Source organism: Sturnus vulgaris, chromosome Z, assembly GCF_052056855.1.
Source record: "Sturnus vulgaris isolate bStuVul1 chromosome Z, bStuVul1.hap1, whole genome shotgun sequence".
Lineage (NCBI taxonomy): Eukaryota > Metazoa > Chordata > Aves > Passeriformes > Sturnidae > Sturnus > Sturnus vulgaris.
In genome coordinates, this window is record NC_142283.1 from 12660588 (window position 1) to 12683558 (window position 22971).

General features: G+C 39.3%; 1 protein-coding gene across 1 annotated transcript in view; it reads right to left on the reverse strand.

Moving 5' to 3' along the window:
- Positions 1-22971, reverse strand: part of CAMK4 (calcium/calmodulin dependent protein kinase IV) — a 142759-nt gene that overhangs the window by 6115 nt on the left and 113673 nt on the right. Inside the window, exons 6-9 of the mRNA XM_014877301.2 lie at positions 9459-9549; positions 7591-7665; positions 4164-4239; positions 415-541 (exon numbers count right to left, since the gene is read on the reverse strand). Coding sequence (XP_014732787.1) covers positions 415-541; positions 4164-4239; positions 7591-7665; positions 9459-9549 — 369 coding nt within the window. The remainder of the gene's footprint in view (positions 1-414; positions 542-4163; positions 4240-7590; positions 7666-9458; positions 9550-22971) is intronic.

Genomic DNA, 22971 nt, shown 5'->3' on the forward strand with positions numbered 1-22971 from the left:
AAAGTATGTCAGAAAAAGCGAGGGGGGAAAGTTTCATTCCTTTTTATATTCTTCCACAAAATTCAGGCTTGAAAACTGCACAAAAAGAAGGGTTTGTTTCTACATTCCCCTGAAGGTGTTTGCCCAGAAAAGAGAAATGGTGAAATGCTTCAGAGCTGGAAGGAAAGGCAGCAATACATGAACACAGCTGCCAACAGTCTATGGCTTACTTCACAGAAAAACCTGAATACCCATATTCTGAGTGCAAAATTACAGCACTGGGCTAACAGAGGATATTAATAGCACCATAATATAGCAAAGACAAGAGGAAACAATTATGAACAATTAATTAACCAATCATTCTGCCCTCACCCCAAAACAGACTTTCTTGGTGGCAGAAATACTAAATATTCATCTTTTTCATGCTTTACTTACTAAATCCTTGGCATTCAGAGACACATCATCCCACCAGGGGGACACAAAGTCATATTCACAGCTCAGGATTCTCTTAAACATATACTGATCTCCCCTTTCATCATAAAATGGTTCAAAGCCACAAAGTCTGAAAGGATAAAAAAGAAATTAATTTATCAGAGTTTAATTAGTCTTGAGTTGTTAGAAACAGTTCATGGTAGTTTTTTTCCCTACTTTGTTTCCTGTAGATCACTTTGGGTAGATGTACTGGATGTACAGACCTGGATGTACTCCTGGACCCCTAATTCTACAGAGCAGAGAGAAATGTGGTCATAAGTATTCTTAAGCACTGGGAAAGGCATTCCTAATTGTAATTTTCTTATTTTCACATGTGTTTAATTGGAACAATTAAAACAGTACCATTGAGCATTTTTCAGAATCCCTGTAATTCTTGCCAGAGAAATAGGAATTAGCTGAGGAAATCCATCTTACATGTGAAGTTAGAAGCTTTGAAGTTAGAAGCTTAGTCCAATTGGGACTGATTTTTAGTCTATGTTCATCCCTGTACATTTTTTCATCCTATCAGTCACAATATGTAAAAACCTTTGGTAAATTTTTGTGATCAGCCCTCAACTTTACTTACGTAACTTACGTACAATCTAGAAGTCTTGTGATCTCACTAATGACTGTGTTTATAAATATATTGAATAATACAGATCTCAGCAGAGATCCACACTGCTGGCCCCAGGGAAAGCAGGCTCATAGATGTGGTTTCCATTTGTATAATGACCTTTTTTATTGCTTCACTGCACTTTAATTGCCTGCACACATAATCATATTTTTAAGTGAATTTCCCATTCAGCCAGTGTGTGATCTGAGCTTAACAGAGAAAGTCTATCTGCTCCTCTGCCTCCAGAAAATGCAACAAGCACTAAGATGATGAGAAGGAAACAACAGCAGATTTAAAGACCAAGACAGCAGCAAATCTAGAAAAGCCTTATATTTTAACTTGTTTTTGTGTTTTTAAACACAATGTGCTTACTGTTCTGAAAAAGGAGGCTGAGGTTCAAGGAAGAAATGTGGTTTTGGGAGTGGTGCATAGCCGTGGGTGGAACAGCTGCATCACATTCCACTGCTGAAGAGGAGAAACACCTCATTGCAAGCACATTCTGGGCGCATTATTTTTCCACGTCTGGCAGAAATGTATTAAAACACAAGAATCCAGCCTCCAAACCTTGTGCTTCAGTAGGTAGTGTCCAGCCAGAGCCCCTCTGCTTCTCCCCTTCTGTTTGCTGCCTCTGCCATCACCATTTCTGGGCCTGCAGCAGGTCCCAGCTGTCCCCATGAAGACCCCTGAGCAGGGTCCCTCACAGGCTCAGCCCAACCTGACTTTTGGATCTGGTAACTGATGACAGTAAGGACCTGCTTAAGCCTTGCTGTAACTGTGTTGGAAGCCTCCTAAGTGAACTCTCTGTTTTCACTCTAACTCACTACTATCACCTATTGTTTCCTATTAACAATTTCAATAGATATGCTTCTACTTAAAAATCCATTTTAGCAGACAGATTTTTTCCTTTTTTTTGGCTACATGCCAAAATAGATGAGTAAATCTAGAGGTATGATTTCAAATTAGATTAATTAAATCAGTGCAAGACCTAGTGTGGGTGCTCTTGATTTCATTTTATTTTGAAATAACATTTTATTATTGTGATTCACTTTAAATTGGCTACCTACAAATAGAGGAAAAGTCAATGTAAACAGCTTAAAAAACAACTAAAAATGACCAGATGGTATTTTGTGTTAAGTGATTTAGCAAAATAACACCTTTAATTAAATCCACGCAGTTTTGACTACAGGCAAAGCCTCTGTATTTGTTGACCACTGTCTGCATCTCAAACATGCAGAAGGATTTAGAAATCCTTCCTACTTTAGGAATACAAAAGGACTACTCCTCTTGACGTTTAAAACTAGACATGCAGCTTTCCTCGACTTATGACAGTTATCACCAATAGGTCTTAATATAATTTGCCTCAGGACAAACTGTTCTGTCAAAATATGTCAAAATATGTGTCAGCTTTTTGTAATCAAATGGCAAGTCCACTTAGATTAATGGCAAGATACAACTTTATGCAGATCCTCTGTAACATGGTTTTTCAGTCTTACATCCACTCCATTTTGGGGGTACATAGAGGAATTTTATTTTTTTTTTACTCTATGTAAGTGGGTTTCTTTTACTGAACTATGAGACTGAGACATGCAGCATTGTCCTCTGGGCTCCATTTATGAGTTAGTGATTTTACATGTACCTTTCTGGTCTCAGTTTCTAATCCATCGGACATACTGATCCACAAAGCTTTACACACAATAGAAGAGTTTTACATGTTGAGTACTATTAAAACTAAATTGAAGAGACAGCCAGGTGGGGTTTTGCCTGTCTTGTTCCTGTAGATCAAAATGGAATTTTGAGGTGAGTAGGACAGGATTAGAAGCAGGAAGAATAGAAGAGTATCCAGGGCAGGAACTCATACACTTATTTATGCATATGCAGAGGTTTAGTGTGGCTTGGGAGCATCCTCTGAACATGCCGATCCACATATTCAGATAGGAATTGTTTGGAGTTTGGTTGGAAGTTGCTTACACTTGAAAACAAGTTCTGCTTAAGAAAGGCTCTTAGTTTGAAGTGCAAAAACTTCATTAAGCCTTGAGTAACTAGGAAAGGCCATAACTTAATCTAGGTGGCTTTGTAAAGGGACAACAAAAGTGACCTCCCCAGTATTAGGGTCTGCCTTGCTGGCAAATTTCACATCTGTCATGAGTGAAAACCCTAGAAGTGACAAGAAATGAGCACCTGGCAGGCAATATCTGAGATGTGATCTTCAACACAAGGTCTGGATCTTAAACCAGATACACACATTAAAAAGAAGTAAATAATAAAATGGCGAATAGGAGTATTGTAGCCTATTATTTACAGGTAAGCAAAAGGAGACCTGTGAACTATTTGAGGCTTATGTGCAGAACAAAAAGATGGCTGTTTTCTGACATTACCATCAGAGTGTTCATATATCTTTACATTGACTTTTAGTATAAACTCTAGGGAGTATAATTCTTTCTTTGCAAAATATGAAAATCATTGTATTATTACAAGCACACTGTACTTGCTGGACATAGCAAATAGCAGGGGAGAGATAAAGGCCCACACGAATAAAATCCTTCATATCTTTAAGGTACATGTGTAAAATCTCCTTTTCTTCCCATAAAAGGCATCTTAGAAGTATATAACTACACAAGCCATCTTAGCATTGTCATTGCCAAGGGTCTAAATAAAGTCTCATAATTATTCTCCCATAAAGAAGAGAGTCAATACATCGTATGCAATTTTCCCTTCTCAATGATCTTCCTTTGAAAGATTCAGTCAATACAATAAAGTAATTACAATCCTTACCAACTGAATCATGACTAGCCACAGTAAGTACTTAGACACAAGTGCCTATTCAAAAACAAGTGTTTGGAGCTTTTGGCCTATACTCATTCACATTAATAGCATGACTCTGTGCAGATCTTGCTGCTGTTCAGGAAGAAATTTTATATTTATCAAATATTTAAACTGAGTGTTTTGCCATGCTTCTCTAGGATTTGACTTACTTCAGTAAGGTTAAGCATATAATAATTAAATTTCAGGATCTTGTATTTTCCAATGGCACAGCTCATAGTGTCCTGAAATCCTGTGGGTGCAAAAAAGTGAACCTCTCTGTAGCACTGTCTGCACTTACAGGATGTAGGTGATAATCCCCAGGGACCACATGTCCACCTCAGGGCCATAGGCACATCCCCGTAATATCTCAGGTGCTGCAGAGGACAAAACACTTATAAGTGACATAGAAGTTGAGTGAAGAACAGTCACAAAATCAATTAAAGTTCATGTACTGTCGTGTCTTTCATAAAAAGTTAGGACTGCTCATTTAAACCCTTAATTAGGCAAATTATTCCCTTCACTGAATATAAAACAAGAAAAGTAATGCCCAAGCAGAGACAGAATAAAATGAGAAGTGTACTTTGGTTTCAAATTGTTTTTTACATTTGTGAAAGGAACCATAGAAACCTACATCTGCACTGGAGCTACCATGGGACCCAGAAAGTGGTGCTTTAACTTCAGTATTTTACTTAGCGTTTTCATAAATACATCATCAACAAAAGTGGGGCCAATGAAAATTTCCATCCTGTACTGGACACAGAGGCAAACACTGGAACCAAGGATGAGGAAAAGGCTGAGGTCCTTAATGCATTCTTTGCCTCAGTCCTCAACAGTCAGGCCTGTTTATCCTCAGGGAACCATTCCCTGAGCTGGCAGGCAGGGGCAGAGAGCAGAACAGACCCTGTGCAAGGGAGGAAGGAGGCAGTGACCTGCTGATCCACTTGGACACTCACAAGTCCATGGGACCAGGTGGGATTCATCCAATGGTGCTGGGGGAGCTGGTGAAGGAGCTTGCCAAGCTGCTCTGCATCACTGATCATCAATTCTATCTAACTGGAGAGGTCTCACATGATTTGGAGGTCAGCTAATGTGTTGTCCATCCACAAGAAGGGCTGGAAAATGGACGCAGGGAAGTAGAGGCCTGTGAGGCGGACCTTGATGCCAGGGAAGATCATGGAGAAGATAATTTGGAATGTGATCACACAGCACAAACAGGAGAGTGAAGGGCATCAGGCACAGCCACCGGGGTTCAGGAATGGCACGTCCTGCCTGACCAACCTCATCTCCTTTCATGAGCAGGTGATCTACTGGGTGGATGAGGGGAGGGCTACGGATATTGTTTATGGGGAGTCCAGTAAAGCCTTTGTCACTGTTTCCCACAGCCTTTTCCGGGAGAAACTGGCTGCTCATGGCCTGGACAGGTGCTGAGTCACTGAGTGGAACACTGAATATCTGGAGCCTGGGAATGGTGGTGAATGGAGTTACATCCAGCTGGTGGCTGTGCACCAGGGGAGTGCCCTGGGGCTCCGTGCTGGGACCAGTCCTGTTTTACATCTTTATCCTGGTTTGGATGAGGGGATTGAGGGCACTCTCAGTCAGTTTGCAGATGACGCCAAGTCAGGCGGGGACTAGGAAAGCTGTAGAGAGGGATTATGGACAGGCTGGATCCGTGGGACAAGGCCATGAAGTTCAATGAGATTGATTGTTAGTCCTGCCTTGGGCCACAACAACACCTGGCAGTGCTACAGGCTGGGGGCAGAGTGGCTGGAAAACTGCTCAGCAGGAAAGGACCTGGGTGTGCTGGTTGACAGTGGCTAAGCACAAGCCAGCTGTGCCTAGGTGGCCAAGAAAGCCAAGGGCATCCTGGCCTGTGTCAGCAACAGTGGGGTAGTGACCATCCGCCCTGTGCTGGGCACCAGTGAGGCCACACCTCAAATGTTGTGTCCAGTTTGGGGCCTCTTACAACCAGGAGGACCTTGAGGGGCTGGAGCATGTCCAGAGAAGGGCAATGAAACTGGTGAAGGTATAGAGAATAAATCCCAAGCAGAGCAGCGGAGGGAGGTGTGAGTGCCCAGCCCGGAGAAAAGGAAGTTGTAGTGGGGTGAGGGTTGGCTTCCTCTCCCACATAACAATGATAGATCAAGAGAAAATGGCTCAAGCTTCACTAGGGAAAGTTCAGGTTGGACATTAGGAAGGATTGTCTCACAGAAAGGGTGATTAAGCATTGGAAAAGGCTGCCCAGGGAGATGGTGGAGTCATCAGCCCTGGAGGTATTCAAGAAACAAGTAGACATGGTCCTTAGTGCCAAGGTTTAGCGAGCATGGTGGTGTTCAGTCAAAGGCTGGACTTAACAATCTTGGAGGTCTTTTCTAGCCTTAATGGTTCTATGAGTCTATTTACTTGGCACTTTATTTAGGCTTTATTTTTTATATTCTGTTTTAGTTGGAAGGAAAGACAGAAAGGCAGTTGATTCTGCTGCAGTGAGGAGCAGACAGAAAGGCCAGGCAGTTTTGGGGGACTCCAGGTCTGCAGTAGTAAAGAGGAGTCAGTGTCTGCCCAAGCAGCTTGACCAGGCACAGCTTGAGGACCCCTGTCCCACTGGATCTGTGATGCACATCAAATGACTGCCACATTTCTGGAGCACAGTGGCCTGGCTGTACCTGCGAGCATCAATGCAATCTCTTCCCCTTCCCACATTACACTTGCACAGCCATGAACAGAAGGGCTTTTAGTATTTTCTAAGATTTCCAGAAGTTTGCTTTTGGTGAATGGATTTGTCCAACACATTGTTGTGAGTTTAGATGTTGCCTGTTGACTGATCATGAATCACTGCTTTGTACTGGCTTGATTTTTTGTGCTATTCTCAGAAATCATTTATGCTCTTGTTAAGTTCACTGAAGGCACATTACAGCAAACTAAGTTTTCTGTGACCATCTTCTTGCCTTCAGTCTCCTGCATCAATCTGCACATCCCAAGGACTGTAGATTGTCAAGTCTTGATGCCAAAGTATTCAAACTCCAGTATGTGTTTTTGTTGCTGTGTCCTTTCTGGAGAAGCTGCTGATAGATGGGTGGGCAGGATGTGGGAGCTGGCAGCCCGGAACCATCAATTATTCATAGTTTAATTTGGCATTTAAACAGTATTTCTCCTGGGTTTCCTCCAATTCTGAAAAGTAATGCTTGAATATTTTCCGGGCACCAGGATTTTGATTTCTGCATGGTCAGTTAACTTGAATTGTAAATCAAGGATTGCTATAGGCACATAACTATAGGCATAAAGCTCTTTCCCCTCTCTGCAGAAATGTTCAGCCTCAAGCCTTCCCACCAAGTCAACATAACTCTGAGGGCTCTTCTACAGGAATAAGCCTTATCCTGTTTTTACAGTATACGAAGATGAGCATAAAAAGGGCTAAGCACTAACTATGGATGTGTGGCATTGGTAGTGTAACTGTCACAGGAAAGACAACTGGAACATTAATAGCTTATATGTGAAATACAGTTTTATGAAGCTAACTGGACTGGAATTAGGTGCTGCTCTAAACAGACTGGGTATGTGTGTGTGCTTTGCAGGCGAGGTCATATAAGGTAATGGACAATGACATGTCACCTGACTTGCATTATCAGCTGTTGTACAAGGTAACAGAGGGATCTCACAGTCTTCTCCAGTGTCCTCTTTCCTTTGACTCTACAGTTATAAAAGCAAATGTAAGTAAAAAATCAACATACCACAGTACCCTGGAGTTCCACAAACTGTCTTCATGGTCACATGATCTTCCACAATCTTGGAAAGTCCAAAGTCAGCTGTTAAGATGGTTTGGGAATATTAATGTTCTTACTCCCTGTAATAATGTGGGTTTTTATGTTGTATATGTAATTAAGTAAACATTTATACATTAAATGAATGGTCTTGACATTTCCATAGGTAAGCATTGATTTAATGAATCTACTCATGCTGCAATCCAGAAACAAATTTTGCTGTACAAATGGGTATTCCTGTCTCTTGCTTGACAGAAATGTAGCTTGTATTTTATTCTGAAAACTTCACAAAGCCAGTACAGTGAGAGGTCTAAGGGCATACAAGTAGAGATCCAGAAATATATTTAAGTATATATTCAGTTTCTACTCTGTGAGTAATCCAATAAAATTATCAGAACTATTTTGGGTTGCTTTTTTAGTCAAGGGTCAGAGTATGTAGTCTCTGCAAGACGAAATCCCAGCAGTATTTTGATAAAAGCTTCTAGAAGGATAAAGATGGTGACAGAAGAAGTATTGATCATCCTTTCTCCAGTGTTTCCACCCTGAATTACTATTCACAGAGCAAGGGCCTTCGTGACAATACACACTGTACTTGCACGACTCCTCTACAAAAGTAAAAAAAATTGAAGTGTTCACAATTTCTTTTTTTAACCAAGAATAAACCGAGCTTATTCAAATTCCAGTTTAGGTGATGAAAATCAACTTTGCCTTAAAAGCACAAAATAAAAGTACTTGATTTTATTTTGTTAGACTGAATATAAAAGGGAAAGTTTTGATTCAAGATCAGGATAAAAATAAGTCACTTGCTCCTAAATGGCTATCCTTTATGCATTAATATTTATCTGATTAGAAATACAGCTTATTTTTATAAACACAGCCACTGTTTGTAAACGGGATTTCAATTTAAACAATCACCAGGAAGAATCATGACATTTAGGAAATGCTTCAAAAGCCCTACACACTCTGGATGTCAAACCAAAGCCACTTGTGCTGCATTAAATTATCAAGTTTTGAGACTTTCCAGGAAAGACAAGAAGTAGGATAAGATATGAATTAAGATGACATCACCCTGAGAATCAAGACATTCCTAGAAATTTATGCAGAATTGCTTGAGGCCAGTTCATGGAAATTTGGCTCTAAAAACCCATGATGAACACCAGCCTGATGAACATGGACAAAGTCACTCCTAAGGGAGTACCAGCTGGTATTTTCAAACTCAGAAGGGCTGCACAGATGCTCCTTGTTGTTCAAGCAAAAACAAGGCATGTCCAAAATTTTTGGAGGTCATACCCTTTGGAAGTGTCTGCCATCTCCAACAGAACTGGCACAATATATTCCTGATCAGGAGAGCCTTGTCCCTCCTCACCCTCTCTGTGGTGCTGAGCATGCTTCAGGGAGTTTCTCTGTGCTCTTTGCAAAGAACTCTCCATGTCTCTCAAATCTGCCTTCAAAACAGAAGTCAGTCTTGCTCAGTTTGTTTTCTACCACTTATCTGCACATTTTTATTTTCACACCAATGCATCTTTTCCTCTGCTACTAGTTTAACAGAAAAAAAAGGGGCATAGAAGTGGTGCACAGAACTTTCTGCTGTTCTCATGATCCTTCTTGTTCCCAGTGCTTTAATCTCAGCCATGTTCCACATGATTTTGGCTATAAATTCTCTAAGCAAGCATCTAGTTTTGCATCGGTTTTGAAACCATCATGTACACCTGTGCTGCTGAAGTAACAAGCTGCTCATTATGCTCTGGCTTCAAATAGGGTGATTGTGAGATGCATATACACCAAATATCAGTTAGAACATATTACTGATGCAAACACATTAGGGAAGTCCTGCTCACCAATTTTTAATGGTGCATCCGGTGCTGGTGTTGCATAGAGTAAATTTTCTGGCTTCAAGTCTCGATGCACAATCCCATTTGCATGCAGATACTAAGAAAAAAAAAAGTCAAAGTATGTAAGTAAGAATGATCAAGCATGAGTTGATATCTTTCTAATTCTCTATAGCAGCAGATTAGTATTTGCTCTGTGTGTGACAGAGTTACTTCACTAATTTTCAGCAGCTCTCTTCTCTGCAAACTTATTCAGCATAGAATTCTTGGATTCATACAGTAATCTGAATAGGAAAATAAAATTTGGGAAGGCAAAGATAACATCATGTTCATTTGAGAACAAAAACATGTTAGAAAGTATCCTTGAATTTTAATACAGCAGTACCTCTTAAGAAGCAGTCTAATAGATGATGAGATGCTAAAGTCTGGCTCAGAGGAAGGTAGTTTCTGCACATTATGACATTCAGAGAGACAGGAAAATGGCCATGTAACTATTAAACCATCAAATAGATGTATTTGAATAGAAAGGATGCAGTAAGTGTCCTGGGCCAAGTACAAAATGCTTGGGGTCCCTTGGTGCAGATTTCTTACAAGTTTTAAAACCACTTAGTTGCAAAGTCCCAAAAATCCATCTGACTCATGAAAGTACATGCAGTACATGTGAATCCACTCACCATTGAATTCCTGCCTTGCACTAATGGAAAAAAAATTCTAGAATATATGGCTGCCACTTATACTGTTATGAACAGAAATAGAAAAATATATAATATACAATATACTGATAGAAAAAAAGGATAAACTAGTGAGAGAAAATCTGTATTTCTTGTTGATAAAATATTCACACAAACCTCTAAAGTCTTAAAAGGGAAATGCTTAAGAGTAGAATCACATTATCTTATTCAAAAGTCTCATTTTAACAGCATCTCTCTCATCTGTGTTTTCCCTACCAAAAGCACCTCAGTCTCTGTGTACATTTATGCTGGTTGAATATTAACCTAGATAATACAGCTACAACGTGCACTTGAGTTAGCATCTGAGGTGAATTCTTGACTGTGTATCTCATTATAATTTTAGTTCCTATAAATTGCCAGTAATTAAATAATATTAAGGAGGAATACCTTGCTCTGTCCTTGGGCATTGTTGTAGTGACACTGTTCTTTTCACGTGTGTTTTTCTCGCACTGCAATGTATTCTTTATTGACTTCCCCACAATCCTAAAGTCACAGGATTTGTCATGATGTGGCTTTTAGAGGTCAGCCAAAGACTCTCATCTTACTTCACAGTGAAATAAAAGTGTTTGTTCCAGCTGTTTTCTACAGTGAGATAACTAATCAACTATCCAGGATAAAAACAGTCAACAACATATGGAAACTGATGGATTGTACACTGCTACATCATTTAATGCAGCCACACCTGCATGACAGCAAACAATCACTTCCATCCTGCATAAAAATATATCTTCATCATGCCAGACATAACTGTAGCAAAGATGCTCCCACAGCATAGCCGTGATGTGTTTGACATGCAGAGGTGATAACTGAAGTGGACCAAAAGCCATCAGACTGGGGTGGACAGAAAAAGATATCTGAACTGATCTGTGTTCATGTGCTGCAAATCAGTTTAGCTGCCTCAGTAGGAGTGAGAAGGATCAGACATTTCATGATCAGTCAATGGAAAAGAGATACTTCCAATTCATCTGCACAAAAAATCCTTGACCAAATTTGCGCAGAGGAATGTTCCAGCCATGTTTAGAGTCTTTTAGCAGGTCCTTTTTAACACATGCCCATAACCCTAAAAACATTTTATGCTGTGAGGCTGAAAACACAGAAAATTTCTCCTCTTTCCAGAAACACATATTTGTGGGAGGGAATTTTGGGAAAAACTTTAGATGAAGCTGTTCAACTTTTCCTCTTTTTTAAGTCTTAAAATGAGACTGGCTTGTGGAGCTCCTTCGCAGACACAGCAAGAACCATAACTGAGAACATCTGCTAACCACACTTGCGCCTCATGACTGACTGATTTTTAAACCAGTTTGTATTGAACTTGGAGTGTGAACTGGTTTTTTTCCTATAAACTCACAAAACCCCAAGTAGGAAAATTTCCCTCCTCTGTCCAGCCCACTATTTGCATAAAACTCACACACGGGGGTGCCCAAGAAATGAAAAATTGACTCAACAACTTAACCCATGCCTTTCAAAGATTGTCACTGAAATAATCTGAGCTCTCTCTCTTTCATGTGCCCTCATCACAACACCTGCACCTACTCCCTCTTCATCACACCTCCCCTTATCTTCCCACCATCTAATCCAGAATTCCTGCCCAGACATTTTAACTCCTCTGACATCTCTCTGCAGCCCACATAAGTCCAGCCATGGCCACACCCTAAAATCAGTTCTTTCCTTTCTCACTCATTGTTTCTCCTGCCTGACTTCATATTTGGGCTGGAACAAGCATAGCATGGGATGCCCCACGCTGCCAGGTCCTAGGTTTAACAGACCTACTATTGGCAGCTTATATCTTTCATAATACATCAAATTTTTTTGAGTTTTACCAGTAGGGTCAATAGTTTTGTTGTGAACTAGCAGGCAGAAGGGCAACATGGATAAACAAACCCCAAAACCAACCCAACAAAAAAACCCCAGTGGCTTTATGGATACCGATACGCCATTGTTCATGGAAGTACTAGCTAGGCTCCTGCATCCCCAGCCCTCGGAGGGGATAGCCAGCTGGCTGGACTTCCATTAAAGGTGTCTGCATCCAAACAGCCTTGTTAATAAAGGTCTCTAGCAGATGCAGTGACCTCCTGTCCTCCAGCCAGAGCCGCCTGTCACTCACTGACAGCGTTTCCTGCTCCACAACCCCTTGCAACACTCATTTTCTGCACTGCTCTCTTACTTAGTTGATACCCTGAGACTGACTTATTTCCAAATTTTCATCAGTCCCAACAGGTCTGCTCCCCATGCATTACAGCTCCTGGTATTGACAGGACTACTACTTGATCTTGTATAAATATGAACAGTATTCTGAGCTAAAATATCTTGGCTTAGAAACAAGTTTAGTTAATTTAGCATCATCCACTTTGTATAACACTTATCTCAATTTATATGTACTATATTTTGATTGCTCTTGCTTTATTTCTCATACACTGATTTTAATAAAAGTTATGTTCCTTGGCATAACTTCAAAGACTTTCCCAGTTTCTAGTACAGAGTTGGGCATTGTGCACTTCCATTGTAAGACAGGTGCTTTACTATTTATATGCTATGCGTCTTAATCATTAAGTTATGTAATCAAATGAGAGGATCTGGGCCCAGGTATCATGCCAGAACTCACTTTATGCCTACGCATTACTGAATTACATAACTTTTCCCACATAAAACTTGGAAAATACTTTATTTCTATGGCTGGATGTAGAGTTTGTAAATGCATAGCACTGCAGAATAGTTTAGCACAGCATGCACATTAAAATGTGATCATGATGTGGTACTCTCACTGTAGCTAAAATATTCAGTTTTCGCTTTCTTCAGATTTTCAATAGAGAATGCCAGCCAGTAAAAACCACAAAGACCTCTCAGGTAATCTGGGAGAAAAATTTTATAACAAAATTGAGCAACACAGTCTTATAACTCTTTGATAAACTTTGAGGTCAGAGTGAGCATGACACTAGGTTATGTTGAGTCTGACATACAGGCTCTTCTCTGCAGGACTTGCTTAAAATGAAGGCAGCCTTCATCTTGGCCTTTATTCCTGGGATACACAATAGCAACTCATGACTGAACAGTTTCCAAGAATTTATCTGTGACTGCAACAGAAAGACATTTTTTCCTTTTTTTTTTCCTTCTCCTCTAAGATTTTATTTTTCCAAAAAGCTCTCTGCTGCACAGAAGTTTTTTTTTGTTCTTTGTTTTGCTGTTTAATAATTCAGGTACAGATCTAACTTGAAAGATTTTATGACAAAAGGACAAATGCAAACTGCTTAAAATTCTGGCCCTATCTCATAATTTTATTTATGGTACCCATTACGCAGAACTGTAGAAAAGTAGGGCTGTAATGAACCTGAATCATCTATTCCTCTCTATGCTCCTTGGCAGCATCAATTACACCTACAACAGTTGTTTGTTCAATTTATTCTTGCAGACCTTTGCTATTAGAGACTCTACAATTTCCCCAAGCAATTTATTACAGGGCTGTGCTTTCCTGACTGTTACAAAGTACTTCCCTGCAACTCACCTCGATTTTTGACGAGAGCAGAGGAAGCCCATTGCTTTGTTTCCTATATATGGAAGAGGCAGAAAGTAGATGATCTCCTTTTTTTGCAAGAATACTTTTGAATACTTGTTACCATGTACACAACCATTCTTCCCTCTAAGACTTTTGTTTAGTCAGTATTTTCTAGACTTGTGGTCATTCTTGTTTTCTCCTGCAGGAAAGTGTCAACTTGCACTAATGTGTTGAAAATGCAAAACTGCATTCCAGTAGTTGTGACCTGACAAACTTTACAGAATGTATCAATAAATGTATTTGCCATTTTTTTTCTAACATATACCACTCCTGTCTGCCTTTTGACCCAGTGTAACCTTCAAGTCCTTTCTCTTTTCTTTCCACTGTCCTTGACTGTACAAAAAGGACATTGAATTTTAACAAAGTTATCTTATTCTTAATCCTAGTCTACAACATACTTGCAACTTTCTCCAGTTTTATGGTGAATTTCTATAAGTGGATCTTCTATTCCATCATACGAAGCTACCAACAAAAAACAGCAAAAAAGCAGAGCAGGCAAGGCCTCTACTGAACCTCCATGTTTGATCTTCAGATGTGCTCATACACATTCTCTCAGCAGAGACAAGCAGTTTCTAACCAGCTTAAAATCACACAACCTTGACAATATTTGCTAATTTATTGTAAAACTGCCAGATGAGTCAAATACTGAAAGCTTTACTTATGTCAAGTAGGTACAATACCTTCTGCTTCTCCCCCACTAAGTTGTTTGAAAAAAAAGCCAGACTGATTTGGCATGGCTTTATCTGAACAAAATCCTGCCTTACTGGTGACCTCCATGCCTTGTTATTCCCTAGGTGCCCCATATTCTTTTCTTCATTATTTACTTCAAATTTCAGGGGGGAGTGAAGTTAATTCCTTCCTTTTTGCTCTTGAAGTGAATACTACATATTTCTGCTTTGCTGCCCAGCCTCCATCAGAAGTGACTGTTATCTATTAAATCTATTTTAGGCTTAAAAAGCTTGCTCTTTAAAGATTGTACTATGCAGGTCACCGGGTGCAAACAATTTTAAAAATATCTAAATTATTTGAATACATACCAAAACTAATTTTAGGCAATCTTTTCTTATTCTAGGCTCATCTTTTACAACTTAGTCACTGCTATTAAATGTGCTAGATATCTGGGCATAGCTGAACATTTAAGGACACCAGCAGGAAAAAAAGAAGACAGAAACAATGCTTCCTTCTTTTAGACATCTTTCAATAGATCTCTCTCACCTGTAGCTCTTTTTATGATGATGATTGAGTTTGCTACCTTTCTTGTCTCATGCTAGATGCATTCTCATTTTCTGCCTTGGCCTTCCTGGCTTCAGCCTTTGAGTTCATGGTATCATTCAAGCTCAGGCATGAAGACCTTGATCTGTTCTCTGCTTCTGCAAGTGTTTAACTCCAGGGTGGGCTCTTCCTGAGCAGTGACCTCCATTCAAGGACTGAAGATAGCAGATTTCTTTGTGCATTAGCAGTGGGGAGAAGCTTGTTGTCTGATGTGGCTGGTGCAGTGGTTTCATTATAGCAATTTCTGTCCAGGATGCTGATAATGTGACAGCCATGATCATGAATACCAGATTCACTCATGTTTTTAAAAGAAAAATTTCCAACCAGTTCCATTACTTGATAGAATTTATTTAGGACTTGCATGTTGAATTTATTACAAAACTAGGACTGTAGGGTTTTGAACCAAAGCCAGTACTGGACATTTCCTGCTATAAATGCAGTCATTACATGCATAAGGAGCTGAAAACAGGGAGTTTTTTGCTCCCTTTTTAGGAATGTCTAGACTTGTAATTAAGCTCTTTCTGTAGCCCTTACAAAAGCTGCACAAAAGAGTGTCATTGCATAATGAAAGCTACTGCACAGTAATTTGGTTTGATTACAGCCATATACTGTTTGAATAAGGCATGGTTAATTGATACAGATTTTGCATCAGTTAAGAGGAAATTTAAATAAACTTTTAATAAACCAGAAGGATATTGGGGAAAAAAATATCATGTTTTCTAGTCCTAGAATGGTGAGTGAATTCACCTTTTACAAGTAGAATGGGAAAGCCAGTCTCCATCTAAGCGGCATTTAAAATCATAATTCAGCAAAGAACTTACAGAATACAGCGAAACATTCAAAATGTATCACTGTAGATGTACCTGGAATCCTATATTCCATGTTGGTGTAGACTTTGGAAAACAAGGCACATGTGGCTTGGAGGAATCGAGATATCTAAAATGTTATACAATCGCATGCATGTATTATCCAATTTGCAATTCACAGGGCCAACAACTGCACAGAAGTTACAGATTGATAAGGGGATATGGTATGTGACCTGGAGCTGCTGAAGGCTTATCCTAGGGCAAACCAGGCAATTCTTCTGCATCTCAGTTTCCACAGTTTTGAAACTGTTGAGGCATATAAGCTTCACAGATGTCAGAGTGACAAGTGCAAAGGGAAATGGGGACATATAATAATTTGTTTTTGAAATGGTGCTGTCACCACTAAAATCCATGTAAAATTTCCCTACTTCAAATTTGTCAGACTTTATTTAAAATATGTATAGTAATATGACAGCCTGTTCCTATGCTTCCATTTATCCCTTAGGCAGCACATAACTTTAAATGTAGAACAGTACCTGAAATCCTACATCCTTTGGCTTTGGAAATTGGATAGTTTTATTTGTGCTGATTATGGAAAAGTGCATTTATCTGACTCTTGCTTACATGGTAAAAACATTATTTAGAGTTAAATTTTTTTCTGTACAGAAAGTAATTTTGAATATATTTTAAGAGGTCTTGCAGAAGTATATGTTAGAATTCCTGCTTAAAGAGCTTAAAAAAAAAGACACCAAATAAAAACCCACCATCAATGGTAATGTCAGAAACCAGCTTCACAGGAATTAAAGTGTGAGATCAAGTTACAGTTATATACACATCCTTATCTCCTCTTTGCCACCATTCCAGTCACATTGGTTTTGGGACTGAATGAGCAGGGGACCAATTCATCACCACAGAAGACAAAACAGATATCAATTTATCTTCTGGATGTATTGTTTCAGCAAGTTTTGGAATTCAGTGTCTGGATAACAACAAAACAGAGACTTAGGCCACAAATAATGAAAGCTTCTCCAAACATCTTGCAGAGATCTGATTCTTTGCACGTGTCTTGCTTTTACTTTGGGAGAGAGGAGTATGCCATTATGTTTGCTACTTGCGAAACTGACTTCCAAACATTTTTATAAAATATCAATTAACCTAGTTAGATTCATTTAACTGAACATTGTGTTAGTGGAACAAAGAATATTTGCCTTTGTAGATAGCATAAGTATGCACTAACACAACTAATTTGATTTATAATTTCAGATAAGAAATCTGTGTATTATGAAAAAGAATTCAGACATGCACAAGCAGAGATTAATAAATCCAAATCCTGTTTTTTTTTTTTTGCTGATCTATGATATTCAGAGTTATAAGATAGGTCAGAAAGAAGGTTTTAAATTAAGCAATTGAGTTATATAAAGTTTCAACTGCATTCCCCACAAGTAATTTTCTTTGGAAAATTTGGAAGCATTTTTATCTTTTTGAACATTCCAGCTTTTAGAAGAGTGAAGCAGCCTTAGGGATGACGACACTACACCATGTGTGGTGACAGCAAATCATGTACAGTAATTTCTGTACAATCTGACATATGTAGGAGACAGTAACACACACACCTTCCCACACAATTCCCAAACAAGCAGGCTTTGTGCAGAGAGCAAACTGTCTGCAGTGACATGAAATTCTCCTCTTAAACTGTAAGTAGGCCACAGCATCAGAGTAGCTAGAAGAGCTTTGATATGGTGGCTTTTTCTTACATCCATCCACAACTATCCACTTGCAGACCATCTGAATTCAGAGAAGAATTAACATACATTTACCACGTTGCTTACACAACCACTCTGCTTAATTTTCTTTCTTTGTTGTTTTGGATTTTTGCTGGTTTTGTTTGTTTGTTTGTTTTTGTTCTACATGTCTGGGATACAGAAGACAAAGATGATGCATCTTCCGCAAATGCCCAGACCTCTCATGCAGGGAAATCTTCCCACTGCAGTCTCCACATGGACAGGGCATCTTCCCAGTGCCTGCCCCCTCTCCAGTTGCATATAGAAGAAGCGAAGAATATATTTTGTTTTGGGAAAACTCAGTCATTTATGGTGAAATTCAAAAGAATCATTGTAATAGATGCAGGGTAATGCCACAAAATTGCAGTGGGCTGAGTTTGCTGAATAGGTGTGACTCAGACCTGCTGAGGTGCAGTACATTCCTTTGTGAGGTGCAAAAAAAACCTCAGGGGAGCTAAACTCCTCCAAAACCAGAACCCTTCTTAAAGCAAAAGCCAAAACCTAGAAGTGCAGTTCTTCCTTGGTACAAGCACCTATTTCCTATACAGTTTTTTTCAACTGACAGAAACTCTCTGCTCAGCCTACTTCACTTAGCAAAGCTCTTACAACCGACCCCTCCACAGTGCACTGAGGTTTCATGGTTTCTACAGTGGTCAGAAGACAAAAAGCATCACAATCACATTACATTCTACCACTCACTGTCTTCACCTTCTTTTGGTTTATTGACCACAGTCACATTAAAAACAAACAAAAAACCCCAAACAAATCCCTAATAAGCAAGAATTTTTAATTAACTTCAAGACATGAAAAATATTTAAATAGCATTAGAGTCGTAATTACTTTTAAGACCAACCTACAAAAAAGACAACTGCAAAAGCTTTGTAAATACAACAATGTGCCTTTGTAAAATAATGCAACTACTAAAGCAAATTTGGAAGGAAGCAGGGAGGAATTTTATAAAATCAAGTTTCTACCTTTTAGCCAATGGCAGAAATCTACAGAAAGGCTTTTATCAATCCTCTAACCTAAGCAGAACACAAAATTCAGCAAGATCACCGCGATTCTATCAAATTTAATGATTAAGAAGATTCTCTATTCTAAATAGGTTATTGAAAAGCAAGTACAGTTTTTGCAAGCCAGTAATGTCTTTGGTTTTGCCATTGGGAAATTGAAAAGATACAAATAAAAACCAGTCTAGAATAGATTGAAAGCTGTTGTCAATGATATCTGGTGCTAGCTCAGGTCCCAATAACCTTCATCATCAGAGAGACATTTAGCTAATGGAAAAACTATTTCTGGCAGCATTAGGTTTCACTGACTACAGGGATTCACTAGCCACATGTTGGGAGTTGGGTTTTCTGTCCTTTGCTTTCCTTGTTACCTGTGGAATTTTTTCCCATGGAGTTGCTAAGAGGCACTGATGGCTGGGTGCTTGAGACAGGGGGAAGGGGAATTCCTCTGTTTTGGGGGTTTCTCTCAGAGGAATACAGACACCCTGAGATTAGAAGCAGGTAAAGGATGGGGGCTGGGGCGGTTGTGGATCTTTTTTGCTCTTCGGCATCGGAGAAGGACGGCCAGGCTGTCACTTACTGCAGGGACAATTCTCCAGCACCTGAAGGACCTGTCACCATCTGCTCGTGTGCCCCAGGAATCCTGAACTTCGCCTCTCCCTGGCCTGCTCAGAGCCGGGCCCTGCTGGCCCAACACCGCTGTTTGTTCTCTATTGCTCTGGGTTTCTCTGTGCGGTGCCCGCACCCTCCCGCCTGCCCAGGACATTTCTGCAGCTCCTGACACAGAACTCCTGACACATCTCGTCCACCACCCCTGGATTTTTTGCTCCTTCCTGCCAGCTGTGATGATAACTGCACCAAAGGGGCAAGTGCCTGCAGCGAGTGAACTGGTACTGGGTCCCTGGTTCTGTTTGTTGTTAATGCAAAGTTACTGTTCTTTGTTTGCCTTGTTATACATACTAGGAAAGAACTGTTATTCCTATCCTCATTATCTTTGCCTGACAGCCCCTGAATTTCAAATTCATAATAATTTGCAGGGAGAGGGTTTACATTCTGCATTCCAAGGGAGGCTCCTGCCTTCCCTAGCAGACACCTGTCTTTCAAACCAAAATACCATGCTCTAGGATCCCTGTAATAGGGCCATAATACAGTGTCCTAATTAGCCACAGGTGCACATCTGTCCATTCTGCACCAACATATTTTAGTTTTCTTGCAAGAAATTGAGTTTTTGTAGTCTAATCAAAGCACTAAATTTCATTTTATTTGTTTCCTTTTTAAAGAGGGATATTTCATAAAGTAATGGAGATCTTAAACGTATAAGTTACAGTCTTTATTATATGCTCTTGAACAAGCAGATTTTGTTCTGCCTGTACTGTACACTACAAAATTAAGCCATGTTAGGAAGTGCTTCTGGGTGACAATATTCAATTTCTACACTGTTCAAAGGTTTAGAAAATTCCTGGGTAAATTAGCACTGATCCAAACAACACCCTGTTTGTCAAGCAAAAGTGTATTCCCATTAGGCAATTTGAATCTGGCACTTTTTTTTAAAGGCTGGCATAATTTAATGGCATGGATATTGTCTGTAACAAGCCAGCTGGCATTGCTGACAGCAAATGACTGTTTTGGTAGAGTCAGACTTTAAATGGTTTCAAAGGTGAGATTTCAGGGTAATAAACCAAGGAGGATGAAATTTCTCTTGTCCATCCATGAAACTCTGAATCCAAACTATGCATTTTTTAAGAAGTCTATAATCTTTAATGCACCATTTTATCTATGGGATATTTATAATCCTGCATTTGAATTCTTCTTTATGCATAAATGACACACAGATGTTGTTTTGTGTTAATTATGCTACTTTCCTTGAATGGTCAAGTTTGGCCTACATTAATACCACTTGTTTAGCCTAATATTGACCGTGCATTTAAGCTTCATAAACCATATTATTTAGAAAAGAATAATCTTTTTTTTAACTTTTGTTACAGACTATTTACAAAATGTAGTTTTAAACAGCATAGCCTTCAAAGAGTGCATGCATGGAAGATCTCCACTTAGTTGTTTGCTAGATGTGAGCCCTCAGCCCGTGTGATACAAAAGCCAACTCAGTCTTCCAGGTGTCACTACATTAAACTGCAGTGGTGGTGTGGTAAACTTAGACTGGGCTCAGCCTCAGAACTGTGACACATCCTGTTCTGAAATCAGGAAGGAAAACAAAACATAATTTCTGTCAGCAGCACCATACCTCAGGCATCACCTTGCAGGTACACCTTGCAGGCTTGACCTGCCAGCTATCTCCACCTTTCATGCTTTTGCAACACAAAATTTCACTTCAAATGAGAAAAGAAGTCTATTGTGCTCTATTATGGGCAGTCAGTGAAAAAATCCAAACAACTTAATGGCCAGTTAGTTAGGATCCCAAAATTCATAATTCATAAGGGATTCATAAGATCCATTTCCATTCTAGGTTTTAAAGCCTGAATTTTTCTTCAAGTGATGACATTAGGAACATACATTTCTGTTGTACTTTACAAGGTACTTGCAATATTTCCAAGGAAATCAGGTATTTTTAAAAAATCATACCCATAAAAAATAGCTATGCCTGTAAGAATGTAACTGGAAGAAGGCACAGTAAGAGGAAGAGGTCAGGTTAGCCTGTGGATATCTCTGATACATAGGTGACTGCTTCTAGTGAAAACTTTCACAGATTGCACACTAGTATGAGGATTCTGTAAAGGCATATTACGCGTTTGTGCAGACTCTCAAAAATGGAAGAAGATTTCACATTCTGCTGGGAATTGGCACAACTTCATCAAGGCACTCCATGTTCACTGTTTGGACACCTGGAATTCTGAAATACCACGTGCCACCCAGAGAAAAACCTGAATTTGTTAGCAACTCCTTTTTTACAAAGGCCAGGAACAGATCAGAATGGGATGTTTAATTTCTGTTTAACAAAGAAACCTCCCTGTGGTTTTGTTGCTCTAGTCCAGAACTTCAGGCAACACCGCCAATCTTTAAAATACATCATACAATTATTGTTTTAATATCCAGAAGGCTACAAATATTTTCCTGTATAAAATCTGTGAATACTGGAAGACACAGTAAGAGATTTAATTTAAAATTGTATTTTTGTCACTGAAAGATTTTCAGAAACATGTTTTCAAATATTTGTTTTCAAATATTTTTCCTAATTTCTATGTGAATCTCTCTTAATTCCAAATGTTGCTATTACAATGGAGATACGAAACTGCAAACATTGAATTTGTGTTAGTGTGCCATACTCTTCCCAGTGTTCTGAAAGTCCTTTAAAAAATATATCCTTTTAGAAACCTTACACATATGAACAAAACTGTTGTGCCATTTCATATATTCTACCAAACCATGGAACTGAGAAGAAAACCTTAGTATTTTGACTTTACTTTGTGGACAGATTGTATTCCCAATGCAAATAAGCCAACCTTTCCCAAACTGCAACTTCCAGAGCTGTTTCTCTAAGAGAGCCATAAACTCATATAATACAAGTGCTTTCCAGGGTGAATAGTGATAAAATATATCTGAGAACCTCCAGCATCTGCCTCAAGGTCTGCAGTCAGAAAGTAGCAGTCTGAGGTGCAAAAGCATCTCAGGTGTTTGTCTTACAGTACACTGGTAATTTTCAATTATGATTAAAGCTAGAAAAAGGATCAGCCACACATGACAAATGGAAATAATCCCATTAAATCAGTGTAACTGTTTCTGTTATCTTCAAAGAAACCAGAGTGTGTGTGCTAGTTTAGTGGTTTGCACTGCACTACCACCATAATTCAAACATACCTGTACCCTTGATCAGCAGATAGTCACTGCTGTGGCTCTCAAAGAGAGTTGAGGTCTTCTGGTTTAAAACCCTGGATTTAAATGTAATAACCAACACTCAGTCACATTATCACTGTGCTCTGAGGGCTGGAGATAGGATGGCACTATGTTTTTCTTTTTGTATTTTAATCTTGGTTTGTGTTTTTGTATCCAGTATGAGAGATTTAAAGATTAGCATTGAAGTTAAATTTATTCCCATAACACAACAGGACAATTGAGAATCTGATCCACAGATCACAGAAAAAGCTATTTTGCCCTCATTCAAGTAAACAGCTAAATTCCTATTCCAACCTGTCTTGGGTTGCAATGCAGGATGTAACCAAAAGTACATATTCTATCACCATCTGTTAAAACCCAGGTGGGGCAGTGTTTATCTTTTCCACCACCCATCCTTCCTCCAGGAGATATTGTCTGTTAATGGGCCATTGAGTCCCACTGCATGACTGATAAAATCACATCATCCCACTGTAAGATGGTCCAGCCAGGGAGAGGAGCCAAGCATTTCCTACCTAAATCAAAT